The sequence below is a fragment of the Medicago truncatula genome, chromosome 7 (genome assembly GCF_003473485.1).
Source record: "Medicago truncatula cultivar Jemalong A17 chromosome 7, MtrunA17r5.0-ANR, whole genome shotgun sequence".
Taxonomy (NCBI): Eukaryota; Viridiplantae; Streptophyta; class Magnoliopsida; order Fabales; family Fabaceae; genus Medicago; species Medicago truncatula.
Genome location: NC_053048.1, coordinates 18,310,060 through 18,321,944, shown reverse-complemented (window position 1 = coordinate 18,321,944; position 11,885 = coordinate 18,310,060). Strand labels below are relative to the sequence as shown.

The following is an 11,885-nucleotide window of genomic DNA, read 5'->3' as shown; positions in this document are numbered from 1 at the left end:
AGGCATTCTTCTATAAGCAAAGGTCCCGAAGGGACATGTAAAAGTTGTCTTTTCTTGGTCATTAGGGTGAATGGGTATTTGGAAAAATCCAGAATAGCCATCTAGGTAACAAAAATGCGAATGCTTAGCTAACCTTTCTAACATTTGGTCTATAAAAGGGAGAGGGAAGTGATCTTTACGGGTTGCTTTATTAAGCTTCCTATAATCAATACACATTCTCCAACCGGTGACGGTTCTAGTGGCAATGGATTCATTTTTATCATTTTTAATAACTGTGAGACCACCCTTCTTTGGTACAACTTGCACGGGGCTAACCCATTTGGAGTCAGAAATTGGATAAATAACACCTGCATCTAGGAGTTTTAAGACTTCCTTTTTCACAACTTCTTTCATATTGGGATTTAGTCTTCTTTGGTGTTCAATGGAGGATTTATAGTCTTCTTCAAGAAGTATCCTATGCATGCATAATGAAGGATTTATTCCTTAAATGTCATCAATGGTGTAACCTATGGCTTTAGGATATTTCTTGAGGACATAAAGCAATTTTTCAGTTTCTACTTCATCGAGACTTGCATTTACAATAACAGGATAAGTGGAGTTAGGGCCCAAGAATTCATACCTTAGATTTGATGGAAGTGTTTTGAGTTCTACTTTCGGTGCCTCCTTGGGTAGAAGTGTTGGTTCTTCTTTTACTAACTCCTCCACACTTAGACCTTTCATTGGAGGAGTTCTATCTAACAGTTCTTCATAAGCTTTTGCCTCCCCTTCCAGTTTTGTACCTGCATTGTTAACCAAGCATACTTCCAAACCATCATGTGTAGTTGATGCTAAAGAGCATTCTTTCACGCAATGGTCGATTATGTCTATCATGCAACAAGAGTCCTTAATGGAGGGACCTTTCATTAGTTTAGCAAGTTCAAATTCAACAGTTTCCTTACCTACATTGAAGGCAAGCTTACCCTTTTTTACATCAATGATAGCTCCTGCAGTGGCAAGGAAAGGTCTTCCCAAAAGAATTGGTACCTGATTGTCTTCTTCCATTTCCATCACAACAAAATCAGCGGGGATATATACCTCTCCTACCTTAACGGGGACATCTTCTATGATTCCAGCTGGATACTTAACAGAACGGTCTGCTAGTTGTAGGGTCATCCTTGTTGATTTAAGTTCCCCTATTCCCAACCTCTCATAAAGTGATAAGGGCATTAGGCTGACACTGGCTCCTAGATCACACATAGCTTTCTTCACAACTTCCGACCCTATGACACAGGGTATGGAAAAACTACCTGGATCTTTAAGCTTTGGTGGCAATTTATTTTGGATGATGGCACTACATTCTTCCGTAAGGTTAACCGTCTCACTTTCCTCAATCTTTCTTTTTTTATAGAGGATTTCTTTCAAAAATTTAGCATATGTGGGCATTTGGGTTAGGACCTCGGTAAATGGCACATCAATATATATCTTGTTCATCATCTCTATGAACTTTTTGAATTGCTCATCGAGCTTTGATTTGGCAAACCTTTGTGGGAAGGGGATTTTTGGCTTAAAGGGAGGTGGCGTGTTTTCCTCAACTCGTGGTTCCTCTCTTTCTGCCCTGGTTTCCCTAGATGGTGGTTCGCGGATTTCTTTCTCACTGTCATTGGTCTCGGTTCTCCTTATGGGGTCTTCGAGTGGCTTACCACTCCTAAGTGTAACAGCATTCATTTTATTGGGGTGGTCAACTTTACGAACTACCTGGGAGAGCTGAGTTTCAGAAATTTTGTTGTGAGAGGAGATGGAGTCTATCTTTGTTGTGAGAGTAGCAAGAGAGTTGTTCAAAAGTCTAGTTTGATCCTTGAGCTCTTGGAGCTGTTCGGATTGTTTAAGAAAATAGTTTTCCATTAAAAGTTCAATGTGAGATTTTTGAACAACTCTTTGGCCATTCTGAACAAAATTTAACTGCTCAACACTACTTAGGTTGCAATCGGTGTTAGAATGACTAGATAGGCCACATGCTTCACAAGGAGGTGAGAAGGTAGGTGTGCTCATGCGATCAAGTCTTTGAGATAATGCATTCCCCTTGGTAGATAAATAGTCAATGGAAGAGGTTTCATCCATACCTGCCTCTTTTTTAGAGGGTGAAGGATCGATGGTTGCTTTTTCTTCTGTCCATTGGAAGAGGTTTAGAGCCATGTTCTCAATTAACGCATAAGCTGTTGTGAAGTCTTTGTTCATTAGGGCACCACCTGCAGCTGCATCAATAGTCAATTTAGTGCTAGATGTTAGACCATTATAAAAGGTGTGGATGATTAACCATTTTTCTAGACCGTGATGGGGACAACGTCTAAGTATTTCTTTAAAACGTTCCCACACATCGAAAAGAGATTCCCCGTTCTTTTGAGTAAATTGGTAAAGCTTTCCCCTAAGTTGGGCAGTTTTGGATGGGGGAAAGAAACGGCAAAGGAACTCTCGCCTCAGTTGGTCCCATGAGGTAATGGAACCAGGTTTCAAAGAGTTGAACCAATTGCTGGCTTTATCTTTTAGAGAAAAAGGGAAGAGATGTAGCCTGACGGTTTCTTGGTCGTCCTTGCAAGTTACACTAAGTCTCCAAAAGGTTGAGATATGTAAATTTGGGTCCTCGGAAGGTGATCCAGAGAACTGGTTTTGTTGCACCAGAATAAGTAGTGCAGGTTTTATTTTGAAGTTGCTACCTTGAATTGTTGGGTAGACTATAATAGTGCATGGCTCATCCGAAGAAGGGATCGAATACTCCTTAAGAGTGCGTTCCTCAGCCATGTTATCTATTATCTTTAAGCCACCCAAATCAAGTGTAGGGAAAAAAAAAAGAAGGGAAGAAGAGGGGAGAGAAAAGAGTTCTAATCACAAAGAAAGAGTTAATCAAATTAATTTTACTCCCCGGCAACGGCGCCAAAAACTTGATGAGATAAAACCGCAAGTGTACGGTCTTACCGAAGTAGTATAAAAGAGTATCGTTCCGACAGGGAGTAGTTCAATTTAATTAACCTTTAGAGATGATTAGAAGAGAGAAGAGAATTGTAAGTTGGGGGTTTTTAAACGGTTAAAAAGCAAATTAATAAAAGAGCCTTGGGATCGTTGGTTTCATCTAAATAACAAGTCCTTCTCAAACCAAAACCATAAGCTTATAATGTTATGTTAGACCTAATTTCTCAAGACAGTTTCTCTTAAGTTCCTCTAGCAACCAAGCCTATTTCGCTGACTTGATTGTTATTAGTTCCCTTGAAGATCGAAACTATATGTCTCAAAGATTGCAAAGCCTATTTCGCTGACTTTGCAATCCTTGTCTGAATTCACTTGTTCGAATATCAAAGCTCCACTTTCGTTTTATGAATTGATATTTGGAATAATGGACGAACAATTATCAAACCCTCCACTTTCGTTTCCACAGTTTGATAATGGTTAATCCATGTTAAGACGGTGAATTCAGATAAGAAATTAGGGTTACATAAGATTAAGGCTTAGGGATTGGTTTGATTAGGATTATGTCATTTAGACTTATCCAATAATCCCAAGATAAGAAGAAGTCTACTCACTCATGTTCATCGTAGACATGGGGGAGAAGAGAGAAAGCATGAAAGTAAAAGACAGGAAAATAAAGGAAAGGAAAAGAACTTTATTTAGAAAAGCAATTGTCACTTATTGTATTCCAAGTAAAGATGAATATTTGTGATGGCTAGCTACTCTATTTATAGTACACAATTGACTTAAAATCTAAGCAAGTATATTCCAAGAATATTCCTCGGTAGATTGTGCGCCAAAATAGAATAGCTTGGAGTCCAAGCAAAAGCAGCAAAAGGTCTTCTGGAGGGTGGCACGGCCGTGCCAAGGCTAGCACGGGCCGTGCCAGGCTTCTGACTTGTGGGAGATATATTTTGTTTCCCAATCTTCGTATTTTCGTGTCCAATTTGCTCCAAATCCCTTTCTTTTGCTCCAAGACTCAATCCATCCAATATTCTTCCCTGAAATATAATAAATTGCAATTTAAAGTGAACTATCCTAAAAAGGAAATAATACTAATATAAAATTATATAAAATATAAATAAAACTCAACTAAAAAGCATATTAAAATAGCATATAAATGACTCATCACAACACCTCTGCAATCGACCGCCTTGTGACCTGCTTTCCCACACTTGTGACAATTCAAATCATTCTTGCAATCATTAGCATAGTGACCCAAAGTCCCACACCTATAACACTTGACATCCGCCAAACTTGGCCTAAATCCCCCACCAGATTCTCTCTTCTTTCCTTTGTCCCTGCTGTAAGGTTTCCCAACTCCATGGCCTTTTCTTTTCTTCTCATTCTGAGCCTTGTAGTAATTAGACTTAGCTTTTCCAGCATCATCAAACATATGACACTTATGCACCAAAGTATCAAAGTCTCGGATCTCCTAAACACACATGTACTGATAGATGTCCGGCCTAAGCGCACTCTCAAACTTCACACACTTCGAAATCATCTTCAGCATTGATGTAGGGACAAAACCTCGAAAGTTCCTTGAACTTCGCCGCATACTCGGCTACCGACATGATCCCTTGTTTCAGATTCAAAAACTCAATCTCCTTCTTGGTCCTCAAGTCTTCCGGGAAATACTTCCTCAAGAATTCAACCTTGAACTTAGCCCAGGTCACCTCATCACCTCCCAACTCAAGCCTTCCCTTGGCATTGGTCCACCAGTGCTCTGCTTCCTCAGCTAGCATATGAGTCGCTAGTCTGACCTTCTGGTCATCTCCCGTAACCATAGCTCGGAAAATCCGCTCCATCCCCTGCACCCAAGTCTGTGCTCCCTCTGGATCGAACCTCCCTTTGAAATTCAGTGGATTGTTCCTTAAGAACCTATCAAGCCTCCTCTCTTCGGCCTCACCTTCATTCCTACGGTTAGCCGCCGTATTCTCATTCAATTGTGCCATAGTCGCTAAAGTTACTAAGGCTTGCGCAATTGCCGCATCATCACGACCTCCTGCCATCTCAGCACTACACAACCAACTCACTGATAAGGAAACAACACAACAAAGCAAATGTCGAAGGTACTAAGCTACCATTCGCACACAACAGGGAAAAACAACAAACATTAGTCTAGACACGACTGACCATGGCTCTGATACCAACTTGTAACGCTCCTATTTCTATTTAAGCAATTAAACATGCGAATAATACATTTATTCAAGAAATAGAGGCTACGCCACATTCAAAATTCAAAACCGATAGACATGTATATAAACCTCAACAGTTACAGCGGAATATAAACCAGAGTAATCAAAATATGTACCTGTCATGAACAAATAATTCATATCCCAAAAATGAATCTCAAAAACCCAAACATACGGGTAGTCACCAACAAAACAATAATCCAAAGGAAAATAAAATAACCTAATCTAGACCGACATAACAAGCCTACAGAGCCGACTCAACACCGATATCGGAGAAAGCTCCCGATATCCCAAGCAAAGACTCACCGAGCACTACTCCTGCACAACGTCTACTCACCCATACAAGCAAGTAGGCGGTTAAAACCACTGGGGTAAGTATTACATTATCATAATTTAAATAACAATTAAATCATATAATATCATGTACTTGAATAATATTAGTCATACATAAATACTTACATCACAACTTGATAGCTCATATCAACATACATCAATCATATGAACAATTATCCATTCATAAATATTCATTCACAGTCATCAATCACAAACATCATCAATAATCATTCATCTCATTTCATCACCAATCACATATATCACATAAGACTCATGTTATGATATGCACTTATTGACACATAAATGCATGTGGTACCAAATCTCCAAAAGGTCGTCACCTCCGATGATAAAACACATCGTATGTAAGGGTTCACCCCCGCCTTACATAATCTCCGAAGTAAAAGAGCTCAACCCTTTTACAACAACTCGACTATGATGCATGGACATGTATAAGGACTCTATAATGCGACAACAATTCACAATCTCAACCTCAATATATAGGACAACACCCAATTATATTGATTATCTCCACAACATTGCATTACCAAGGAAACATGCCCCCACACAAATAAATCATAGTATTCATCATCACATAAATAACTTGATTATCAACAATCAACAATATCATTCACACAATTTCACTTAACCATATGAACAATTCACCGTACCAACTTGAAACGAAACAACATAGACAACTTAAAAACCATTAACCAATCTTAATCGAGAATGTATACATGAAATTAAGTCGTCTTCGGATCATCAACATAAACCCAAGCACATCTTAAGTTCATAGAAAAATCCCCTTTTCACAACCTTTCATTTCCCACCCGAAATACCATTTTTACTTTGATTAAGATATTGACCGCCCTTGCAAGCATCACCTAAGTCTATATGAGCTGTAGGTTCACTTGCAAGCCTTATTAGATTACAAAATTTGTTTTCGACAAAGTTTGGAATTCTCAAAATTTCACAAGTTAAGACTCATTTAAAAAATTCCAAGTATATGCAAGCAATCATTGTTCCAGTAGGTTTTGGAGGATTAACAGTGGTTAAACATGCTTAGAACATCATTTAAGAAAACTCGGATTGGCCCCCAAAGACCCGGAACAAAAGATCAAAGTGACTGAAACTAGAGCTGTTCACTTAAGCGACCACCGGGTTCGCTTAAGCGAACAAGTTACAGTAGCAACTCTCTTTGTTCGCTTTCTGGTCGCTCACCAGTTCGCTTAAGCGAACGAGTTCCAGTAGCAACCAGAATCTTCGCTTACTTGCTCGCTTACAGTTCGCTTAAGCGAACTGAACCCAGAAAAAACTGTGAATGCTCGCTTACCAGGTCGCTTAAGCGAACCTTCAAAGGTTTGTAGAAAAAGTTACGGGTTTGGAACCCTTTTCACTCAAAATTCCCCAATTTGATCCCCCAATCCCAAAATGTGTTTCCAGAACATGTTTATAGGTCAATATGACTAAAAAGACTCACAAAGACACAATCATACTTGAAAACACTTGACATTTGAGCTAACTCATCATTTTCACCAAAACATCAACACAATTCAAATTTTCATCATCAATACATGAATATGCAAACCCAAATAATTATTCATCAATCATAACATCAATTAACATTCATAACATCAATTGAACAAGAATCAAATCTCAAATTAACAACAACTTAGCAAAATTCACCAATTGGACAAAATTTTCATAACTTATCATTTTTTACATATTTGAACATGTAATTTCATCAACAATCATACAATTATCATCAATTCATGCACAAGAAAATAGCATCACAGCAAGAGCACGAATTTAGCAAGAATTGTTCATCAACCCATTTTCATACAACATGAGAAAATGCAAAAATTGTACATGATTACGATAATAACTAACCCCCTTACCTTAGAAGATGATTAACCCTAACTCTTGCTTCAATTCAGCTCCTAAGCTTACCCCAATTGATTCCTCAAGCTATTCCCTTCAAAACCCTTGTCCTTCTCTTCACCTCTTTCTCTCTCTACCTCTCTCTCTCTCTAGGAAAATTTTGTGAAGTGAATGAAAGATATTTTCTATGACAGCCCTAATGTTATCTCCATTAATGGGCTCAATTCTAGATTCTAATGGGCCTAACCCATTCTAACATAATTCTAAAAAGTTTCTATACACTCAACGGTAATTACTAACAACGGTAAAATATAGCCAACGGTCACTAACGGTAAAAACTAATCACTACACTAGTAACTTAGTAAAATAAGGGTTCTCACTAAATATTAAAATAATTCTCACCAAAATTACCATTTTACCCTTACCCGCCAAATGACCAAAATACCCTTCTAATACGGTAATCCATGTAAATGCACCCAATGACAATTAAATACACACAAACACCAATAATCACACACAAACACATAATAAAAGTAATTAAAATAAATCTAGCTAAAAATCGGGCTGTTACAGGCCTCCTCTCATCATTCAATCTCTGCTTACCCTTGTCAGCAGGGGCACTATACGGCTTCGGACGACTCTGTTGTCCCTCACCTCTGCGCTCACTCATCATCTTGTAATGAGCTTTAGTATCCTCTTCATAGATCCTACAGCTGCTTACCAAATCATAGAAGTTTCTTATCTTTTGGTAGCCAATAGCTCTCTTGATATCAGCTCTCAAACCATTCTCAAACTTAATACATTTGGAGAACTCAGCTGTCTCCGCAGTATAATGAGGATAGAACTTAGCAAGTTCTACAAACTTCGCAGCATACTCTGTAACAGACATATCCCCCTGTTTCAGCTCCAGAAATTCAATTTCCTTCTTACCTCGGACATCCTCTGGAAAATACCTATTTAGAAATTCTCTCCTGAACACAGACCAGGTCACCACAGCACCATCCTGTTCCAGCACAGGCAACAGACTTACCCACCAGTCATCAGCTTCTTCAGCTAGCATGTGCGTCCCAAACTGCACCTTCTGCAGTTCACTGCATTCCATAACTCTGAAAATTTTCTCGACCTCCTTGAGCCACTTCTGAGCTCCGTCAGGGTCATACCTCCCCTTAAAATTTGGTGGATAATTTCTCAGGAAAGTCTCCAACATCCTCACACCGTCATTACCAGCTCCAGCATTCGGTTGCTGTCCTACAGCTTGAGCAACAGCCTCAAGTGCAGCAGCTATAGCAACATCATTTCTACCAGCCATCTCAAAATTCTACATAAGAAACAACAATTCAGAACAACAACAAAGACAACATTAGAGTTGACACTATATCCTATGTAGCTCAACACTACTCTACTACTTGGCCGGACGGACCAACCTGCTCTGATACCAATTGTAACACCCTGTTATCCCAAAGCAATTAAATAATAAATAAACATCAGAGTATATCACCAAACATAGCCAAATAGAAACTTCAAACAAAACATGTAAGCCACATCAAAGTTAGTCAATCAAACATGATCACATAATAAACATAACAATTAGTCAGAAAACACAACAACAATCAAGACAACATAAGACAGTATTTCAACTGTCACACGACTTGACACGACTCAACTACTTGGCCGGACGGACCGACCTGCTCTGATACCAATTGTAACACCCCGTTTTCCCAACGTAAAAATTTCATTTAAATAATCAGAGTTCTCAACATAAACGGAATGTCACAATTTATTCAATAACTAAATAGTCCTTGGCACGAAGGCCTCTTCATAAATGTCTCATAAAAATCCAATCTAAAAATATAGTCATAAATCTTCAAAAACAATACGTAAGGAATAGAAAAGCAATAACAAAGTTCCCGTCCCGTTACGTATCAGAGCACCTAAGACACACGAGAAAGAAAGCTCACACGACATCAACTATTCTTGGTTACCTGCTAGTTACCCATGGTGGGCAAACAGAAGGGGTGAGATTTCACAAACAATAATATTAAGCATATAATTCATCAATTACATTCAATTATTCACTGTGACCTACGTGCAGTAATTTGACTATAACTCAAGTTCTATAAATCATTTTGAAGTCAAACCAACGGCATTATAAAGCTAACATCCATACCTACAACTTTCGTGTTTACACCTAAGACCAATTCTGTACCAATCAATACCACTTTTCATTTCAAATTCGGACAGAGTTGTGCTGAAATTCATAAAAATTCGCTAAGACCTCCTTTGAGTATTTCATCATAACTCCTAAACCAAAATTCATTTGCAAGTCAAACCGACGCCACTGGAAAGTTAACACGATTATCTACAACTTTCATGTTTACACCAAAGGCTAATTCAAAAGATAAACGTGTGAAAAAGACGCAAGAACATGAAACAGGACATGCTGTCAGAGAGCAACTCGGGAAAAAAACACACATTTCACCCCAAAATCCCATTTTTAACTTCCCTATGCTCAAATTTGATCCCAAAGTTTGTCTAAACATTTATATACATCAAAAGAGACTCAAAACCATATAAAACTTGCCCCAAAACATTATTTTAGAAAATTATCAAATAATCACTTGTAACCCTAATTTCCAAATTCTCAAAAACTAAAACCTACAACATGTTAAATCCAATTTTCAGAATCAATGACTTAAGATTATTGAATGTTAGTCCCACCCTTACCTTATAGATGAAAATCGCAGCACTCCTAGGTCTTCTCCCTCCTCTCGGCTTTTTCTCCATTTTCTCCAAAATTGATCCTACGTTATGTTTTTTCTAAACTAGGTTTCTCCTATTTATAACTCTTTTTCTATTTTATCTTATTTCTCTTTCTCCCCCAAAACTCTCTAAAATCTCATAACAAACTCTCAACTCAATCTTATTTCTATTTTCAAATCTTAATCTATTAAATAACAACATAAGCCACTTAATAAATCACATAATCAAATAAATATATTTTAAACTCTTCTTAATAAATTTTAGACTCAATTAAATAATTAAATAAATCAAATAATTCAATGAGGGCGTTACAACTCCACCCCCCTTAAAAGAATTTCGTCCTCGAAATTCATAGCACACAAGAAAGGAATTCAATTATTGCCTAAACATCTTAAACCAAACATAGCCAAATAGAAACTTCAAACAAAACATGTAAGCCACATCAAAGTTAGTCAATCAAACATGATCACATAATAAACATAACAATTAGTCAGAAAACACAACAACAATCAAGACAACATAAGACAGTATTTCAACTGTCACACGACTTGACACGACTCAACTACTTGGCCGGACGGACCGACCTGCTCTGATACCAATTGTAACACCCCGTTTTCCCAACGTAAAAATTTCATTTAAATAATCAGAGTTCTCAACATAAACGGAATGTCACAATTTATTCAATAACTAAATAGTCCTTGGCACGAAGGCCTCTTCATAAATGTCTCATAAAAATCCAATCTAAAAATATAGTCATAAATCTTCAAAAACAATACGTAAGGAATAGAAAAGCAATAACAAAGTTCCCGTCCCGTTACGTATCAGAGCACCTAAGAAACACGAGAAAGAAAGCTCACACGACATCAACTATTCTTGGTTACCTGCTAGTTACCCATGGTGGGCAAACAGAAGGGGTGAGATTTCACAAACAATAATATTAAGCATATAATTCATCAATTACATTCAATTATTCACTGTGACCTACGTGCAGTAATTTGACTATAACTCAAGTTCTATAAATCATTTTGAAGTCAAACCAACGGCATTATAAAGCTAACATCCATACCTACAACTTTCGTGTTTACACCTAAGACCAATTCTGTACCCATCAATACCAGTTTTCATTTCAAATTCGGACAGAGTTGTGCTGAAATTCATAAAAATTCACTAAGACCTCCTTTGAGTATTTTCATCATAACTCCTAAACCAAAATTCATTTGCAAGTCAAACCGACGCCACTGGAAAGTTAACACGATTATCTACAACTTTCATGTTTACACCAAAGGCTAATTCAAAAGATAAACGTGTGAAAAAGACGCAAGAACATGAAACAGGACATGCTGTCAGAGAGCAACTCGGGAAAAAAACACACATTTCACCCCAAAATCCCATTTTTAACTTCCCTATGCTCAAATTTGATCCCAAAGTTTGTCTAAACATTTATATACATCAAAAGAGACTCAAAACCATATAAAACTTGCCCCAAAACATCTTCTTATATATTAAAGTTAACACCTAAACTCTAAATTTAACCTAAACCCTATTGCATAATTTTACTGTTTTAACCCTAATGCTCACACCTAATATCCTATTTTCATGAACAACCCTAATGCTCACACCTAATCTTCTTATCTTCTTATATATTAAAGTTAACACCAAAGCTCTAAATTTAAATTAAACCCTATTGCATAATTTTACTGTTTTAATCCTAATGCTCACACCTAATATCCTATTTTCATGAAC

General features: G+C 37.5%; 1 protein-coding gene and 1 non-coding gene across 2 annotated transcripts; one reads left to right on the top strand and one right to left on the bottom strand.

Annotated features, from left to right (window-relative positions):
• Window positions 1-262: 262 nt before the first annotated feature.
• Window positions 263-2,775, bottom strand: LOC120577001 (uncharacterized). The gene is made up of 3 exons (XM_039827887.1): window positions 1,912-2,775; window positions 1,362-1,848; window positions 263-1,259 (listed from the first exon to the last, which is right to left on the bottom strand). Exons 1-3 carry the CDS (start codon window positions 2,773-2,775, stop codon window positions 484-486), a joined length of 2,127 nt encoding a protein of 708 aa, XP_039683821.1. The 3' UTR covers window positions 263-483.
• On the top strand, window positions 2,303-2,409 carry LOC120577262 (small nucleolar RNA R71). Its single transcript, XR_005643335.1, has one exon. It is a non-coding gene; the product is annotated as a small nucleolar RNA R71 (small nucleolar RNA).
• Window positions 2,776-11,885: the final 9,110 nt, after the last annotated feature.

Excerpts from the sequence above, each read along its gene's own strand:
- LOC120577001 (XM_039827887.1), bottom strand. The coding sequence starts at position 2,775 with ATGGCTGAGGAACGCACTCTTAAGGAGTATTCGATCCCTTCTTCGGAT. Across the intron at positions 1,849-1,911 it reads TTGTTCAGAATGGCCAAAGA|CTCCAAGAGCTCAAGGATCA; the intron begins GTTGTTCAAAAA and ends CAATCCGAACAG. Across the intron at positions 1,260-1,361 it reads AAAAAGAAAGATTGAGGAAA|GGTCGGAAGTTGTGAAGAAA; the intron begins GTGAGACGGTTA and ends CCTGTGTCATAG.